This window comes from Pinus tabuliformis, chromosome 1_1 (assembly GCF_031772625.1).
Source record: "Pinus tabuliformis cultivar Carrire ecotype Pingquan chromosome 1_1, CPIR1, whole genome shotgun sequence".
NCBI lineage: Eukaryota > Viridiplantae > Streptophyta > Pinopsida > Pinales > Pinaceae > Pinus > Pinus tabuliformis.
The window spans coordinates 97944602-97964697 of NC_142297.1; the positions used below are offsets into that span (position 1 = coordinate 97944602).

Genomic DNA, 20096 nt, shown 5'->3' on the forward strand with positions numbered 1-20096 from the left:
GCATTTTTGTTGACATAGAAAGCAAAGCACGCAATGGGGCTCTTGCTTTTCCTTATCAAACCTTTCTTTAGAAGATCTTTTATTTCTTCCTTGCACATCTTTAGTTGTTCTTGATTCATAGCTATCGCCTTAGATCTTCTAAGTTTTCCACTAAAATCTGATTTTAGTGGAAGTTCAACTTCATGCTTGTGAATATGCCAGAATGCATTTGGATCATCTGAGCAACATTCTTTAAATTTAGCAATGATATCTGCTATTTCCTTGGCATATTTCCCGTTATCTAGGAGCTCGTCTGTTTTTAAAGATTCTTTCTTTAATTCCATTTTTAGTCCTTCTAATCTTTCTATCCTCTTTAGTCTATTAGGAGAATTTGAATTTATAAATGGAAAAAATATCTCTTTGTTATTCAAGCTGACAAAATATCCATACCTCTGAGTAGCAGTGTCAAGCTTGGCTCCATGCTTGTCAAAATTTTGGAAAAAAGGAGTTCCAAGATACATAGCACAGTCCATTCCTGGAACTATTGGACATACAAGTCGTACTCCAATGTCTTCAGTCAGAAATACATCTATTTCTGCTTTTTTTTTTGTAATAATGTCTCCACTAGCTGTGGTGACTCTGGGACAGGCAGTTGGTCTCCTCAAATGTGCACTGACCACTGTGTCGCTTACAATATTCAATCTGGAACCAGTATCCATCAGCACTTTCCAATCTTCATACTGGTTTCCAATTTTAACTTTCATCTTAATGCAATACATAACATCTCTGTTCACAATATTGCATCTTAATTCTATCCTATCAGATTCTTCTTCTTCTTCATGCATGTCTTGCGTTATTGGACTTTGATGGAGTGTCCAATTTTCTATCTTACCTGATAAAGGAGGATTCTTAGAAGTCGAGGCTTCTTGAGAATTCATCAGTCTGATAGACAAATCTCTGTGATTTTCTATACATAGCCTCCTGTTTTCTTTTACTGTTCTTCTCAATTCCTTTATAGCCTGATGTATACTCGGGAGTGGTTGTGGCAAATTTTCTCCAAAGTCTTCATTTTTAAACTGTCTGGTCAAGGCTTCGACTGAGAATAAGGAGGCAGGAGGAACATACCCTTTATGTGGCAAGTTCTTTGAACCCAAGGGTACTTGCTTAAGATGATCCATCAATAATGATTTGTACATTTCTTTTAGCTGAGGATCTGTTGCTGCCATCATTTGTGTGAAAAAATTTCTACTGGTTTCTTCATGATCTGTTTTCATCATCCTGATAGTATTGCAGTTACATACATCTGGATCACTGCAACTGCAATCTTTGCATTCTAAGCAATGTGGATCTCTGCATAGTTCTTCGTCAAATGATGAGGAATAATCAGAGTACAAAAGATTTAAATTATCTTCTGATTCAGACTCAGAAGATATCATTTCATCACAACTGCTCAGAAGATCAAAGAAGTTGATCTTTCCTTTCTTGTTTCTGTATGTAATCTTCTTCTTTGAAGATTCTTTTTTCTTCTCAGGACATCTATTTGTTGTATGCCCTTTCTTGTTGCAGTTGTAGCATATTATTTCTTTTTCTTTTGAAAACATTTCAGTATGTTTGTAGGGTTTCTTTTTGAAATGTCTCTTAGATGTGCTTTTGGAAGGCTGGAAATTCTTCTTTGTATGCTTGTGCCTTCTTCTTCGCCCCTCAGAATTGCCAGCTTTTCCAAGGTGCCATTGTTTGCAAAGTTGTTGGTAGCTATGTGGCTTCTTTGGGTTAGTTGCAGCACGGGCAATTTTCATCTGGGAGCAAAGCTCAACAATAACAGCTTTGACTGCTTGCCTGATGACTCCAAATTTATAATCTCCAACTTTTCCTGGAAGTTTATTCACTATTGCTAATGAAACCCATTGAGGAAGAGAAGCAACAAAAATCTCTTTCCATTTAGGTTCAAGAATCAAATCTGGAGATAGAGTATGCAACCTGTGGAGAAACTCATTAAAATATTCATCAAAATGTTGCATGTTATGCAACTTCATGGCTAGCAGAGTAATTGTAGTGATTTCATTGGTTATTTGAGGAAATCCAATGAAATTTACTGTAATACCATAGAGCAGACGTCCTATCATGTTATTCACAGGAAGATGGGTAACAGGATCCATGTAGGTGGTTCCATCTTCATTTAGCATTATAGATTGTTCCCAAGAAGGAAGAAGGTTTGGCTCTTTTAAAGTTTCAGCTTTTAACCAAGAGTCAAGAGTGCCTTCAAACCCACCAATTATCCTTCGACAGGCATTCACAGGACCAATGTCATCAGCAAGATACATCCTGTAACAGACTAGCATTGAATGCAAAACTGACATGACTTCTGCTTCAGTGCAATTGTCAATATTCCACGACATGTGATATTTGATGAAAGTATAGCATTCAAGAAATCAAAGGATATCCCGATGGACTCTAATGATGAAGAACTTCCTATATTTGAAGAGGAAGGTACAAGGGAGGAAGAAGAACCAAATTATGAAGATGAAGGTCCCTGTTAACCAATGCAACCGATGGTCATCCCCGAAAGTAGAAAGAGACTTAACTGGTTGAAGTCTACTCTACTAGATGCAGAAGGACATGGAGCAGCCAAGGGCAAATTCAAAGAAAGTAAGAAACCCAAAAGATATTTTGGATATGCAGCATACATGACGAAGTTGATAGAAGCAAAGCCATCCACCTTTGAAGAGGTTGTCAAACATCAAGAATGGAAGGATGCCATGAATGAAGAGTATCAATCGATAATGAAAAATGGAGTTTGGGAGATCGTACCTAGGCCTGAAGACAAATCTGTGGTAACTTCCAAATGGCTCTACAAGATTAAACATGCGGCAGATGGAAGTATTGATAAGTATAAGGCAAGATTTGTGGCTAGGGGCTTCTCTCAACAAGAAGGCATCGATTATGAAGAGACATTTGCTCCTACAGCAAGGTATACAACTATACGTTCACTGGTCTCTTTGGCAACATCGATGGGATGGAACATTCATCAAATGGATGTCAAGACTGCATTCCTGAATGGCACGATTGATGAAGAAGTCTATATAGAGAAACCCTTGGGATTTGAAGTCAAAGATAGAGAGGCTTATGTTTGCAGGTTGAAAAAGGCATTATATGGCCTTAAGCAAGCACCAAGGGCATGGTATGCAAGGATGGATACATACCTACAAAGATTGGGCTTCACAAAGAGTTATGTTGATCCAAATCTCTATATCAAGGTTGTGAAGAATGAGCCTGTAATCATTCTTCTATATGTGGATGATCTTCTCTTGACAGGTGTCGAAGGTCGAATCCAAAAGTACAAGAAGCAACTAGCAGCGAAATTTGACATGAAGGTTCTAGGCCTGGAAGTTTGGCAAGGACTTGATGAGATTTATCTAGGTCAAGGAAAGTATGTGATCGAGATATTGAAGAGGTTTGACATGATGGATTTCAAACCTATGACAACCGCCATGATCACAAACTTGAAAAAGGCTAAGGAATTTTGAATCGAGCCCAGTGGATCCAACCAGGTATAGACAATTGATTGGCTCATTGATGCACTTGGTGAATACTTGACCAAACATATGTTTTGCAGTGAATGTTCTTAGTAAATATCAAGTTGAGCCAAAGCATGATCATTGGGTAGATACTGAGAAATCTGCAAGGAACAATCCACTACTTCCTGAAGTATGATAGGAGGAATGATGTCCACTTTATTGGATATACAGATTCCGACTGGGGAGGTAATGAGCAGGATGGAAGAAGCACTACAAGAGGATGTTTTAGTTTAGGATCCTCCATGGTCTCATGGATGAGCAGAAAGCAAGAATCGGTTGCTTTGAGTAGTGTTGAGGCTGAATATATTGCAGCTTGTGAAGTAAGCAGAGAAGTTGTCTGGTTGAGGAAGTTGCTATCCGACTTGTTTGAAGGACCAATGGACCCTACTATGATACATTGTGACAACACCAGTTGTATAAGGTTGTCTGAAGACCTTGTGTTTCATGGAAAGACAAAGCATATAAACAACAATTATCACTACATTCGAAAGTTGGTACAAGATAGTGTGTTGCAGCTATGGTATATCTCCACTAGTGAACAAGTAGCTGACATCTTGACAAAATCTCTTCCTAATAAGAAGCTTGTGTTTTTGAGAGACAAGCTTGGATTAGTTGATATATCCTCCCTAATTGAGAGGGAGAGATAGACACATCATTCTTGTCTTCACTTGGGAAGAAATAATGGAGGATTGGGTAAGCAACTGGCATCCGATACTCTTTGAGGATGAGGTAGGGCATCTAAGATAAGAGTAGTCGTAGAGGACTAATATTCTTTGAGGACTAGGATTCCAAGATAAGAATAGTCCTGGAAGGTCATACCCTGTGAACGCACGAGTGGGGTATGTACCTTGAGACACAATGATGAAGATGTCTATAAATCATTGGTCTCGCCAGCATTGTGCTCTGATCTAGTGGAGAGATAGAGTTAGAGTTGTTAGTCAAGGCCTTGCTATGTGGTAAAGTTGGTTGTTATGATGCTGAACATATGGGTTATCAATCCGACTCTTCTTATGAGATCTCTTCAAATTAAGAATTTCCATGTACCATTTATGAATACCTCCCTAGTTAAGAGGGAGTGTTGAAAAATGTGTAACTAGGTTCAATCTTCATAAATATGAAATGTACTTTTGATTCTTGTATATTGTAAAATGAAAGAAAAATTATTATTATTATTTTTGGAGCATGGGTTTCATGCTCAAGGTCTTTTATTTTAGAGGTCAAGCACCCATTGAGTGCTTCTAGGGTTTGTCCTAGGTCAAGAAGTCAAAAGAGTCATTGTCATATGTTGAAGACCCCATCGGGCACATTGTAACTTGTAAAAAGAATTATTTTTGTATTTAAAAGTGTCAGAATACCCTCCAAGACCAAGTCGGCCTGCCAGCTAAGAAGTTGACCTATTTTGAGGAGCCTTGTCCACCTTAGAAGCCTATATAAAGGAAGGAACTCGACCTCCCTTGGACACACATTCACTTCTCATCATCTAAGCGAAGGAGAAGAGCAAGAAGGCTAGTGAAGAAGGAGAAGGACGAAGAAAGAATTTTTTGGGCTAATTCTCTCTCACATGTGCGAAGAAGAAGAGCTAGGGTTTGCTGCTTCAAGGCTGAAATTCTCAAGTTGTTGAAGAAGATTGAAGTTGCTAGAAGAAGATCCTATTAGGTCACCTTCTAGCCCTATACAAGGAAGCAAGCCAAGTGAAGTTGTCGAGAGGCCTTGGAAAGCTAAATTTCGCTCACACATATGGATGCATTTGATGCTGCAGGGGACCGAAAATTTCAGACCTGCAATAGATGCCGAATTTCTGTAGTTGCGGGTCAAATTTGTGTTGTTGGAAGAGATTTAACTGGATTTGAATTCGGCAATTGAAGAATCTATAAGAAGAGAAGAGATTTACGAGTTTTCCTCTCAGGTGGAGAGGTTTTGGCCTTGGTTTGCAGCCTATATCCTATGTTCATGTGTACTATTGTTCTTCTTGTTTGGGTAGTTGTTTGATGATAAGAACAAACATAATAATAAGAGAAGAAGCTAATAAATAAGAAAAGGTAAAAAGATATCACAAGCAATTATCAAGTAAAGAGAAATTATCCTAACTATTGCCCTTTAGATTTCTCAACACTGGGTCCTCTTTTTTCCCTATTATTTTATTGGTGGGGCCCATTTTCCACTAGGAGTCTTTTTGCTGCCATTTTAAATAAAATAATAATTTGTCTCCTTTATCAATCAAATATTATTTGCCGCCATTCCATTAGGATAACAATTTCTGCCTTCTCTCACAAAATAATATTTTCCCCTTTTTAATATTATCAAAAGTTAGTAAAACTCTCTACTGATTTTTGCATGCACAAAATTGGAACATCACATAAACAATCTGCAATCTGCAATTCAAAAACTTTTATAGGAAAATCTTCCTTCCTTCATTTCTTTCCCCTCAATGATTGACTCCATTTTGCCTTAATATTAAAGTTCTTCAACGACTTATTTGCCAAAAAAGACTCAAAGTAACCCCTTTGTATGAGCTTAAGAATATAATAATGTACTTTTCTATCTGATTTTTTTAATAGTTTATTACTTTTAATAAAAAGTAACTTAATATTTTACTCACAAATTTCAAAAAAAATTATTAAATGCTTCTTAATTGGCTTTTATATTTTTTTTGGAACTTGGGAGTTAAATAATCCAAAAAACTTGGAATATAGTAGAAAAAACCATTTATAGGAGTAATAATGTATTTATAAACTGCATGAACGAATTTTGATATGGTGAAGATTACAAATGAGGACACTGTATATATACCTAGGCTGGTCTGCCTTTTCATAAAAAGTCACCCTTTGAGACATGCCCGTTCATAAAAAGTCGCCCTCTGAGACATGCCCTTTCCTTAATACTACTTATTATTTATTATTTACATTATTTTATGCTATTTATGTTCATAAGAAGATTCCTCAGATTCATCAATCTACACGACAAGCTACTTTAACATATTACATGAATGCTTTTCAAGGTTCCTTTAGTTTTTTCTTAAACCAGTTTAAACACAACAATATAACAAAAGCTAAAGCTAATGCAAAGAGTATAGATACGAGTTGGACACTGTCTAGAAACCAGACATTCTGACTCAAATCAAATCCAAACTGGAGCCCAAACCCAAACCTTCCACTTCATCAGATCCACCAGACCATGCTAAACAGTTTTAAAAATTGCAAGTAATTATAAAGTCAATCGACAATGCAGAATAGGATTATAAGGATAGAAACAAATCAACATCAACAGCCACAGACGAACAGGTTCCAACCTAGAGGTCAGCACTATTACTGTTCTTTGTTAATGAATCCCTAATCGACGGACCCACTCAGCGATATACTCCGCAGATGAATCTCCCCTGTTTGCTATTGTTTTCTGTTTTTTATCCCGTTGATAAGTTGATGAAAAAATACAGCCACAAGGCATGGAATAGTTGAAGTGGCAAAAGGAAAACTAGTGGTCAAAGCCTTCAACTAGAGAAATTCTGAAAAATGTACATGGCTAAAGGATGAAAACAGCAGAAGTGTGCTGGAAGGAGCTTTGACCCAATGTAATGAACAATTAGTTCAAATATGAAAAAATATCAACATGGGAATGAAAAATAGTTGAAATACATAAAGGATATTACTTATATATAAATGATAAATGAACAAGTGGGATGATATATACAACGAGCCTTGTGACGGTATACTTATATGCATTGACTCGTCACAAATGTTAAGGGTTGTGTCCCATAGCTTATTATTATTATTATTAAATTATATTCATTACACACTCCAAACAACAGAAGCAAGATCCATACATGAAACTTGAAATGGCTAACAAAGGTGACTGAGTTGGATTGAAGACCCCCAAAAATGAAAAATCTAAACCTTAGGCATGACTATAATGAAACATGCATAGAAATGTATTCATTCAAATCAAAAAATCAAACTCAGTCAAACAATGGAAAAAAGTTAGGCAAAGGAAAGCTTTGGCAACAAACCACTTGGACACAAGGCAAGGGAAAGCTTTGGCAACAAACCACTTGGACACAAAGACATAGCGCTCTCAAAATTCCAACAAACTGAGGGCCTGGAATCTTCTAGCGAGGTAAATCTATTTACCAACTTGCAAAACAATGGTAAAACTAGTTGTCAACTAAGAAAGAAAGGCAGCTATAGTTTTTCAATTACTGATATGCATAAAATTTGCAGAGAATTGAGATAGACCAATTGTAACTTATAACAAAGGCCCACATGTAGCGATTAAACTTACAAGGTATGTATGGACTACGAAGTGCAGCCTCGAGCATAGCTTTGAAATCTAGAGCAGCTGAAACCGCAGGCTCCATTCCAAACTGTGGAATCACCACTGACAAAATATTAATAAGTGCAAGACTGAAATACCAAAATTCCCTTCTCCCTGTCCATCATCAACTGTATGGAAAAGGTTAATATAAATGAAAAGAAGGCAGATAAACAAAATTCCATAATACTAAAGAAAGAAAAGATTAATAAACAAACTGACATAATGCTAATTCAAAAAAAAATACAGACATGCATTTATAACCATTTATTACCTTTTATAAATAACAAAAGGCATCATAGATAGAGCTTTTCAAGTTTAACATAATTGTGGCCATGACGCCTTGATTCACTATTGAGATTGACAGAGTGCTGAGTCTTTCACCAGGATTCCACCCTCGGTGTGGTCTCCCTAGCTTTGGGGTTTAAGCTGGAGGGAAAAAACTCTTCTGATTAGCCATGTCTAAAAACATAGGTAATCAGCAAGGTTAAAAAACCTCCTAGGATGGAATTCGTCATCAAATTCTAGGCTTACCTAGGTTGTTAGATAGACTCAAGGTTTTACTAAGATCATTTACAATATATAGCTTGCAGAATGGGATGACCATGACACACAGACTGCTGATATGTAATCCAATCCTTGTTGAAAAGTTGCACTTCCGCTTCCCTGGAACTTTGACGATTTGAGTGCAACAAGCCACATTAGACCTAGCTCCGGTCCGTTCGCTTCTTCAGTAGTGATGGTTAAGAAGAAGGATGGCACATTGCAGATGTGCATATTTTACCGGGCTCTCAATAAAAGGACAATCAAGAACTGGTATCCTATTCCCAAGGTCGATGAGTTGATGGATGAATTGAAAGGGGCCAAATATTTTTCGAAGATTAATCTTCATTCTAGCTATCATCAGATTTGGGTTCAGGAGCAAGATATCCCCAAAGATAGCTTTCAGGTGTCACTATGGCCACTACAAGTTTTTGGTTATGCCATTTGGGCTGACCAACTCTCCCACGACTTTGTAATCTTGTATGAACCATGTGTTCAATAAGCAGTTGCGGAAGCATTTGTTGGTCTTCTTCAATGACATATTGGCCTACAGCGAGATGTGGGAAGACCATTTGAGGCACATTGATGAGGTGTTGGGAATTCCGAAGGAGAAGTAATTATATGCGAAGGAGTCCAAGTGTGAATTTGGCATGACGGAGATGTTCTACCTAGGGCATGTAATTCAACATGATAGGGTTCAGGTACACCATGAGAAAATTTGGGCAATTATTGAATGGCCCACCCCAAAGAATGTTACAGAACTAAAGAGCTTCCTTGATGTTTGCACTTACTACAAGAAGTTTGTTAAGGGGTTCTCACAATTAACAACTCCTCTTACAGACCTCACCAAGAAGGGAGCCTTCAGCTGGTCAGAAAAAGCACAGGAGATGTTTGAGAGGATGAAGGAGGTGATGAGCAAGGTGATGAGTACGTGCCCTGTGTTAGCATTACCATATTTCACCCAATCATTTGTGTTGGAATGTGACGCTTCAGGGACAAAGATAGGAGCAATTCTCATGCAGAATTAGCACACCATAGCATTCGAAAGAGATTATGAGCTGCAATAAAAATATACGAGAACCGTCTAAGGTTCCTCATGGAGCAAAAAGAACTGAGTGAGAGGCAACAAAAGTGAATAAGTTGCAGGCCTATGACTTTGAGATAGAGTACGTCAAGGGCAAGAACAACATAGTGGTTAATACTCTTTCGAGGATGCCACCCACTTTCTCACTCATAGAGATGACAGAAGATTGGAAGTCATTGTTGCTGGTGGAGTATTCGAAGAATAAATTTGCTTGTGAGATTTTGGAGGGGTTGATCCGTGATGACAGGTATCGGGTTATGAATGACATTATTTACTGTAAGTACCAAATCTAGTGCCGAAATAAAATCTCAAAGAGAGAATTATGCAGGCAACTCACAGCTCACCCTTAGCAGGACATCCGGATATATAAAGACCTACAAGAAGATTAGGGAGAGGTTCACCTAGAAAGGCCTTAAGGTGGATATGTTGAGATTCATGAGGGAGTGCAACACTTGCCAGCAAAACAAGACAGAGCACACTCATCCAACGGGTCTATTGCAACCCCTCCCCATACCAAAGCAAAAGTGGGAGAGCGTTTCCATGGACTTTATCACTGGCTTACCTCCACTGCAGGGAAAAGATTACATATATGTGGTGGTAGGTCGGCTTACAAAATTTGCTCATTTCTTTGCCATATCATCAAAATATTATGCTTCGCAGGTGGTCGAGTTGCTTTTCAAGGAGGTCTTCAGATTGCATGGATTATTGAAGATCGGTGATAGAGAGAGCAAGTTCATGGGAGGCCTCTGGCAGGAGCTTTTCAGACTTGTGGGGACTGAGCTAATTCCGAGCACCAGCGACCACCCACAGACTGATGGGCAAGCCAAGATAGTCAACAAGTGGTTGGAAGGCTATCTCTGGAATTATGTAACAGGCCAACAAAAGGTATGGGTAAAGTGGTTCCACTTGGGGAAGCATTGCTACAATACCACATTCCACATGTCCATTAGCATGACACCCTTTAGAACATTATATGGGTATGATGCCCCAACATTCGCGGACGGGATATTTGGGGATAAATGGGCACCTCTAGCCAGGGAATGGATTCAGGAGAGCTAGGATATTTTAAAGTCCTCAAGGACAATTTACACATGGCTCAGAATTAGCAAAAATTGTATGCAGACAGGAATAGAGTGGAGCGCAGCATTGAAGTGGGGGATATGTTGTACCTCTGTCTACAGTGCTACAAACAATCATCACTGAAAACAAAAAGGGTGGAAAAGCTAAAACCCAGGTTCTATGGACCATTCAGAATTTTGAGACGCGTAGGAGAAGTGGCCCATGAACTCGAGCTTCCTGAAGGATGTAAAATTCATAACACCTTTCATGTCTCATGCCTTGAAAAGGCCCTGGGGCACCATGTTGTTACTTCCACAGAACTCCCACCGATGGACGAGGAAGGAGAGTTAATCTTGGTCCCAGAAAAAATCCTAGAAACAAGGGAGAGGAAGTTGCCGAATAGGACAATCAAGGAGTGCCTGGTAAAGTGGAAAGATTTGCCTATGGAAAATGCCACCTGGGAAGGTGAAAATGTGCTCAAACATCCTGGGTTGAAATTGCTTGAGGACAAGCAATCTTGGGCGAGGAGGACTGTAATGTCCCCGACCATTTAGGAAGAGCATGATGGAGTCCGCTAGCCTAATATGGTTCCCATAGACTAAAGCGGAAAATATTTAATAAGTAAGACTTAATTTGCCTAAGGAAACATTATAAAAGCCTAAAAGGGAAAAAGGGGGACATTTCCTAGGCAAGTGAAAAGTCACTTTAACTTTATAAAGTGAAATACTACAAAGTGACTATAAAAATTAAATTGGTAAAGTGGTGGCAAAAATGGCCACAAGTTTATAAAAAAAGGAAAATGAGGAGACTCTCCTCATTCGTGCATTTGAGTTTCTGGAAAAAGAAGTTCTTGGAGAGTTTTCTTGAGGAGAAGCTTATGGTTCGGAAACCCTAGCCGCCATCGTTGGTTTCAGTGCTGAAACGAGACACTCTAGCCAGTCAAGGAGTGAAATCACACAGATTTCACCATCGTGCTTCAACAGAGAACAATTTACAAGAAATATTGAACAATGAGGTACCCATGTTTCAGTTGATTTTAGGAGCTTATTTGGTGTTTCCTATATCATTTTGGCAGGTTGAAGAACTCCATGAAAGTATGAGCACACAAGCACAAATCTGAGCTTTGGAAATTGATTTTTATAGCCAAACCAAAGGTCGAGTTTGTTTCTTTAAGGCTGCTCCCAGTGTGAAGAATATCTGAAGGTGCTGGTGGTTCGATTTACTCTTTGGAGGGGCAGTTAAAATACCAAGTCAAGGCTAAGAGTATATTTCACTTCTGGCCAAGTTTTCCTTCTTCCTAGCCTACATATCATTTGATGGGTTGGGCGTATGGATTGTAGGGGTGAAGCATTGTTACAGGCAGGTCGTATTATATGTGTGGGCATGAAACTGATTCTCAAGTGGTCGTATTCTATTCCTGTGCATGACCACGAGTTTTAGCAGTCATACTGAGGGGGTCGAAGGCCATTCCTCCACCTTCCATTGCTGCTGAAGCTTCGCTAAGGAGACTGCATATTCTCTCAAGGACAAATTTGATGTGGTTCATTATATAATTCATAACAATTAAATAAATAAAATAAATATTAATATTAAACAATTAAATATTGGTTAGGTTAAATAAATCATTAATTAAGTGAACAGGCATGTCTAAAAGACATGCCTGTTCATGAAAGGTCACCTGCTGCGGAATAAAAGCAAGGCCTCATTGTATCTTATATCATCTTATACATTTTATATATAAATAAATTATTATTATTAAATACCTTGTGTATTTTTATATTAAAGCTTTCAAGCTACCAGTCTTCGTGTTTCAGTTCTACAAGCTATCAGTCTTTTGTGATTCAACATAGTTTTTATGTTACAGTGGAATCAGAGCCATGGCACACGATATAATCATGCAGGCCTTTGAACGTAGTTCACCGCACAATGTGCCATTACATTCACGTCGTGAACGTGTCGAACATTTTAGTGAAATTCAAGAAGCATTTCAGCGTTTGAAAAAATCAATTGCAAAAGTTAAAGCATGTCGAGAGGAAAATGTGGAAGAAGAAAAAGAAGAAGAATTCGATCAAAATGTTGATCTTAATGGCAATGAAAATGATCCGGATAAAGATGATGTGGATAAGGACTATCGCGAAATACAAGAAGATGAACAATGTCATAACAACGAGGAAGATGCTAAAGAAGACATTAATAATGATGAAGAATCACTACATTTTACAGAGGATCGATTTATAGCGCTGAGAGGATTGAAGTGGCTATTTATGGCGAATAAGAGGAGAGCCTTCGAGATGGCCAGAGACAAAAATGAATATGGAGAGGTTCTGCAATATCTTCCTCGCAGATTCAGAGAGATCAATACAAATTCAGTAGCCATGGCCAAGCCTAGACCAGTTAGGAATAGGCTTCGAGATTTAATCACCAATATTGCACCTCAATTCCAAGCAAAATTCCAATCAAAATTTTCTTACCCTTCCCTTTTGTTCCATGGAGCACTTACCAACAGGAAAATCAAGCTTTACGACTGTGCCATCCAAGACACGAGGCTACCGCGGTTACCTAACCAGTTACAGGAAAGAAATGTAAGATTACCCGATGTGGTAGCGCTACCCAATCATGAATATACATGGGGACAACAACCCTTCATGGAAGCAGTTGGACAAAAAGTGGTGTATTGGGCATTGTACCATCCCAGAAGATCCTTCGTTCACATACTAAATGTTGATCATAATCGTGCCTGGAATTTCACGACTTTGCATACATCAGCGATTTTCGGGGAAATTGACAAACGTGAATATGAAAGGTCAGTCAATAGAGTAAACGATGTGAATTTGATAGTGACAGTAGTAGTTGGCCATCGCTTGGTTGTTTTGCTACCGCTGAAACATGTGGGCGGCCCACTAGAGATAGGGCCTACGCACATGCTGGCGTTAGATGCAAACACTGAAAAATTGACAGTTCTTCCAGAATGTCCTAGAGCCATAACCAAATCGTGTATCCCCATCTCATGGAAACGAAAGTTGTATTTGGTGGATTTTCAGTTCCTCCAGGAACGCCGCCCTTTGGATGATATCGTCCCATTGCACTTTGATTTCGAGACTAACATGTGGAAATCAGTGGCAAATACTATAACTGAAAGGGATGATGTGAACATCAATTTTGCTAAGCATTTAATGGAGTTGTCTGTTCCTGGAAGTTACTTAGGTTACTTTGGAAAGTTTGAAAGGCAACTCTGTATAAAATCGTCGAGGTCCGGAACACTGTATGCAGTTTACAGAGATGGGCTGGATGACAACACATCCCTTGAGGTTTACGCTATGGATGATTTGATGAGTGGATGGAGCATTATTGATCTCGTCAAAAGTGAATACGCTCAGAGTCATGGTGATCTCTTCGTAGCGCCTCCATTATCACGGGGGTGGTTCAATTTGTGGGAGGTAAATGAACGTGATATGCTGCTTCTTGTTGTGCATTACCAACGGTCTCTGACTAGCTTCAAAATGGAGAACAAAGTTTTTCCGAAATCCATAAAAAGGTCAACGATGTAGCGTTACCGTTGAACGACGTTGGTTGGGTGAGTACAAGGTTATAAAAAAATGATATATAAATTATATAATTACATATTAATTATAACTTATATATTATAACTTTATAATATATATAGTTTATAATTAAATATATATATTTATAGATAACAAAAAAAAATGAAGTTATAAAAATATATATATATAGAGTTAAAATAAATAAATAAATAAATGAAATATATATATATATATATATATATATATATTATATTAGACTTCAAAAAAAAACAAAAAAAAAAAGGAAATATATATATATATATACAACGAAATAGTACTAATAAGCTACATGACGAATCAATGATGAGACGACAGACACTAAATAAAGAAAACCCCCAGCAATATAGCTTTGAGGACAAAGCTTCCAAAGGGAGAGGCTATGTTATGAATATAATTCATATCAATTAGATAAATAAAATAAATATTAATATTAAATAATTAAATATTGGTCAGGTTAAATAAATCATTAATTAAGTGAACATGCATGTCTAAAAGACATGCTCGTTCACAAAAGGTCACCTGCTGAGGTATAAAAGCAGGGCCTCATTGTATCTTATATCATCTTATACATTTTATATGTAAATAAATTATTATTATTAAATACCTTGTGTATTTTTATATTAAAGCTTTCAAGCTACCAGTCTTCGTGTTTCAGTTCTACAAGCTATCAGTCTTTTGTGATTCAGCATAGTTTTTATGTTACATCTTCCCCTTATGAGTTTTGCCCTAGCTACCAGTGTTGGAAATACTGAGACAGGGTTGAATCAATATTTCTCTTTAAATAGTATATTTTTAACTTCACGGGGCATTAATTAACATTATCATCAGATATAACATAAATAAACTGTAAACAACACCATTCAACAATGTGCAAACATCAAGACAGTGGACAACAGATTTTTAGGTGGAAACCCTTCTAGGAGCAAAACCACTAAACTCTTCTTAATATTTGTCTTCAATAAAATGTACATCAATATTTTATGCTCCAACTGAGGGAGGCTCCAACCCCCTAGTTTATAGAATCCAACTTGTAGAACACTCCAACGCCCTGTTAACCAACTGCAACCAAAAGGACCCTCCAACGCCCTAGTTTACAGGATCCAACCTGAAGGATGCTCCAAAACCCTGTTTACCAGCAGCAATCAGAAGGACATTCCAATGCCCTATGCAAACTCTAACCTGCCCTCGCACCACCCTGTCGCCTTCAAGTATTCTTAGGCTCCAACCTGAAGGAGACTCCACTCTCCTTCCCTGCACCACCCTGCCACCTGTGTTCGATAGCAATACAAAATAAATTGTGACACAATCTCGATCAAATCTGCTTCTATGCATCAATCCTAGCTTCACAAAACTTTTTCTTACATCAACCAGCCAATGAGACTATTACAATACTATTGTTTTGTCTTTGATAAAAGACTTCGCCACCTGTCATACCACAAATGCTATACTCAAATCATATTGGCCTATCATCAAATATAAGCTCTGACACATGCTCTGCTTAAACCGTAACTAGTCATCATCTCAACTTATGAAACAAACCTACTCAAACCCTAGCGCATATATCGTTGTTGTTAGTCTCAACATAAACTTGAAACTTTGGTCCAACAGCTCATCAACAATATCTTACTCTCATAACCAAAGTCATATAGCTACTGCACCTGCCTTAACAAGACTAGCTTTGCTCATCACATCAACACTACTTAATATTCAATTTACAAATCTCAGTCATGCTAAGCTCTATCTATAATGTGCCCAAGGTTCAAATTCTATAAAGTCCACTAGTAACATTAGTTCTAACAATGATGTCAATCTGGCATACTTATTGTAGCAGCATCACTCTGTATTCCTAACTGACATAATGAATTAAACCAATCAATTCCTCCTATTGCACTCAAATTGCCAAAGATCCAGGGAAGCGAAAGTACCAATTTTTTCAACAAAGATCAGATCACATATAAGCAATACATGTGTCATGGTTATCCCATTCTGCAAGTTATGTAATGTAAATGATCTTAGTAAAACCTTGAGTCTATGTAACCACCTAGGTATGCCTATAATTTTAATAATGAATTTTATTATAGGAGGTTTTTTAACCTCGTTGATTACCTGTGCTTCTAGACACGGCTAATTAGAAGAGCTTTTTTCCTCCAGCTTAAACCCCAAAGCTAGGGTGAAATTTATTGTCGAATTATTAGGTGAGTCTTAGTGTTTTAGTCGAGTCTGATGCAAAATGGTTTGGGAATAATTTAAGCTAGTTGGATTTAACTATTTTATTACAAATCACTTGCTTTACTAGATCATATTGTGTCGCAAATGGGTTGTGTGTCTTGGGGGTCTAAGCCAAATGTGTATTCCCTCTTTGAGTCTTGTAAATGAAAAACCTTATGTATTAGAGGGTTGGAAAAATAATTAAACCCCCTCATGTGTAAATTAATTAATTTTTATGGCAAAATAAAATTAAATCCTAAACCAAAAACTTAATTAATTAGAGTCAAATTTAAATTGTCTTAGGAAAATTCGTGGTCTTAAAAGAGTCAATTTTTAAAGCTCCTCCACCAAGGTAATATTGTATATTTCAAGAAAATTTGAACCCTTGGACCTTGGTGGTTAAGTCAACTTCAAATTTTTGAGGAAATTAGCTCAAACTAATTAATTTTGAGCTAATTAAAATGGAATTAAATGATAAATTCGAAAATTCCTCAAAAATAAAAAAATCAAGCGCTGATATTAAAAGATCTTGAAGTGTTTATCAATATCCAAGATTATTTTGACAAGGATCAAAGAAACTAGCCATTATTTTTCCATTTGGAGGATTTATCTATAAATTAGAGATGTGAAAATTTATGAATCTTTACAAACAGAAAACCTACTGCAGTTATTGGTTTAACATCTCCTACTTGTTATTTCATTCTACAAGTTATTTAATTAGATAAACAGTGATGTAAACACTATTGCAAACTACACTAACATACATCATAAACTAAAATAATAGATGAGACAAACACACAAGGGACACTGTTATTTTTGGACAACACGTCCTCGGAAAAACCCAATGCGGGAAAACCGGTGCAGTAGATAGAGGGTTTGTATTATTAAGCAAGCAGAATCTGAGTACAACAAATTGCCTCTCACACTGCCTAACCTTACAAATGTATCACGGCAGCAAGAAATATATGCGAGGGTTTACCTCATTCCCCAAGTCAAAGCTGATCCAACAATGATCTGACCCTCCAAGCAAACAATGCGAAGTCCCTATGCAATCACTGCATGGGCCAGCGTCTTGCCTCTACGTCTTGCCTCTAGAAGACTATGTCACCCCTTCATCTGAATCGATTTGCTGAATGAAGACTGTTGTTCAGGCCTCCCGGTCCAGAACCTCACTTCTCCAGCGAAAACTCGAACTACTAACGAATACTCTGCACTGCCACTGCAAGAGCCCCTCTGGACTGCGTGAGCCCCTTTTGTGCTGCGAGGCCTCTGCGCTGCCTCCCTGATGCTCAAGATGCCTCTTTACTACGTACTATTTGGCTCAGAACTTCCTCTCCGATCCAAATCTCTACTTTTGCCCCTCACTGCAACTCAGATCACTTGTTCGATTTTCTCAGCAAACCACGCCACAAAAAAATCGAACTGACTGATCAACTTGGTGTATCTCCAACTGACCCTCAGCCTCCTCTTATACTTTTCCTGTTGATGAATCAATGGCCGAGATTAAGTCCCTAATCAACGGCTAAAATTATATTAGACTTGATCTTCGTCACTTAGAAGCTTCCCACCCATTCTTTCACTAATACCCATTAATATTTTTATTTTCCTAAGTTTAGACTTAGCAACCCCATTTAAAATATTAATTATTTTAATAAAACACAATCCTGGTAGAATTTCACCAAACGATTTATGGGTTTTGATATCTCATGTGTTCTAGCCCCTCCACAAAATTGCGAAGCTAGAGCACATCAGATGCTACCCAAAATCAACACTCCCTCTTAGCGAGGAACGTGCTCTAGCAATACTTCCCAACAAAAGTATGGCACAAACAACTAAAATATTCAGCAAATTCATATTTATAATTATTAGAAGAGATAGAAGATGATTACAATTTGTGGAGGCCCCTGGATTTATACTACCTTGGGTACCTCTTGGTGAATGGGCATGATCTTTGATCATGCCCTTTCCCTAATAATTACTAATTAACTAATTTTTTTATATAACATTGCCTTCCTCCAAAAAAAAAGCTTTGTCCTCAAAGCATATGTAACGACAGATGTTGTTGACGAAATGCTTCAGTCTCCCAAAAAGCCTCTTCTTCTAGTAAGTCCTTCCATTTGATCAAGTATTCCTTGATTACACGAGAACGAAGCTTCTTTTCTCAGGTGGATATGATATCCTCTAGTTCTAAAATGACCCATCATCATCTAAGGATGGAAGCGTGGTTTGTGTTGATTGATGGTAGCTTAGTGCCCTTTTTAGGCAGGAAACATGGAAGACGGTGTGAACACGACTTATATCTGGAAGGCTTAAACTATATGCAACTTGGCTGATCTTTTTGTTGATCTGGTATGGTCCATAGAACTTTGGTGCCAATTTTTTCTCCTTTTTGTTTCAAGGACAACTGTTTGTATGGTTGGAGCTTGACAAATACCCATTCTCCAACTTCAAATTCTCTTTCGGTTTTGTTTCAGTCAGCTTGTTGCTTCATATGGTTTCTTGCATTATTTAAATTTTCTTTTAGGGTTTGGACGATTTTTTGGGTTTCTTCTAGTTGGTTTTTAACAGCTGGTAGATTTGTTTGGATGGTAGCTAGATCCTTCCATTTTGGAGGTTCGTACCCATACAAAGCTTGGAATGGAGTCATTTTTGCTGACGTATGATAAGTAGAATTATACCACCATTCAGCGAGATGCAACCACTGAGCCCACTTATTTTGTTTTTCTGTAGGATAACAACGCACTTCCACTGCAAGAGCCCCTCTAGACTGCGTGAGCCCCTTTTGCGCTGCGAGGCCTCTGCACTGCCTCCCTGATGCTCAAGATGCCTCTTTACTACGTACTCTTTGGCTCAGAACTTCCTCTCCGATCCATATCTCTACTTTTGCCCCTCACTGCAACTCAGATCACTTGTTCGATTTTCTCAGCAAACCACGCCACAAAAAAATCGAGCTGACTGATCAACTTGGTGTATCTCCAACTGACCCTCAGCCTCCTCTTATACTTTTCCTGTTGATGAATCAACGGCCGAGATTAAGTCCCTAATCAACGGCTAAAATTATATTAAACTTGATCTTCGTCACTTAGAAGCTTCCCACCCATTCTTTCACTAATACCCATTAATATTTTTATTTTCCTAAGTTTAGACTTAGCAACCCCATTTAAAATATTAATTATTTTAATAAAACACAATCCTGGTAGAATTTCACCAAACGATTTCTGGGTTTTGATATCTCATGTGTTCTAGCCCCTCCACAAAATTGCGAAGCTAGAGCACATCAGATGCTACCCAAAATCAACACTCCCTCTTAGCGAGGAACGTGCTCTAGCAATACTTCCCAACAAAAGTATGGCACAAACAACTAAAATATTCAGCAAATTCATATTTATAATTATTAGAAGAGATAGAAGATGATTACAATTTGTGGAGGCCCCTGGATTTATACTACCTTGGGTACCTCTTGGTGAATGGGCATGATCTTTGATCATGCCCTTTGCCTAATAATTACTAATTAACTAATTTTTTTATATAACATTGCCTTCCTCCAAAAAAAAAACTTTGTCCTCAAAGCATATGTAACAACGGATGTTGTTGACGAAATGCTTCAGTCTCCCAAAAAGCTTCTTCTTCTAGTAAGTCCTTCCATTTGATCAAGTATTCCTTGATTACACGAGAACGAAGCTTCTTTTCTCAGGTGGATATGATATCCTCTGGTTCTAAAATGACCCACCCTTCATCATCTAAGGATGGAAGCGTGGTTTG

The 20096-nt window shown here is 37.9% G+C and overlaps 1 protein-coding gene across 1 annotated transcript in view; it reads right to left on the reverse strand.

Moving 5' to 3' along the window:
• LOC149211835 (uncharacterized) overlaps window positions 1-20096 on the reverse strand; it is a 299240-nt gene that overhangs the window by 219633 nt on the left and 59511 nt on the right. Inside the window, exon 6 of the mRNA XM_089391597.1 lies at window positions 7830-7911. Coding sequence (XP_089247723.1) covers window positions 7830-7911 — 82 coding nt within the window. The remainder of the gene's footprint in view (window positions 1-7829; window positions 7912-20096) is intronic.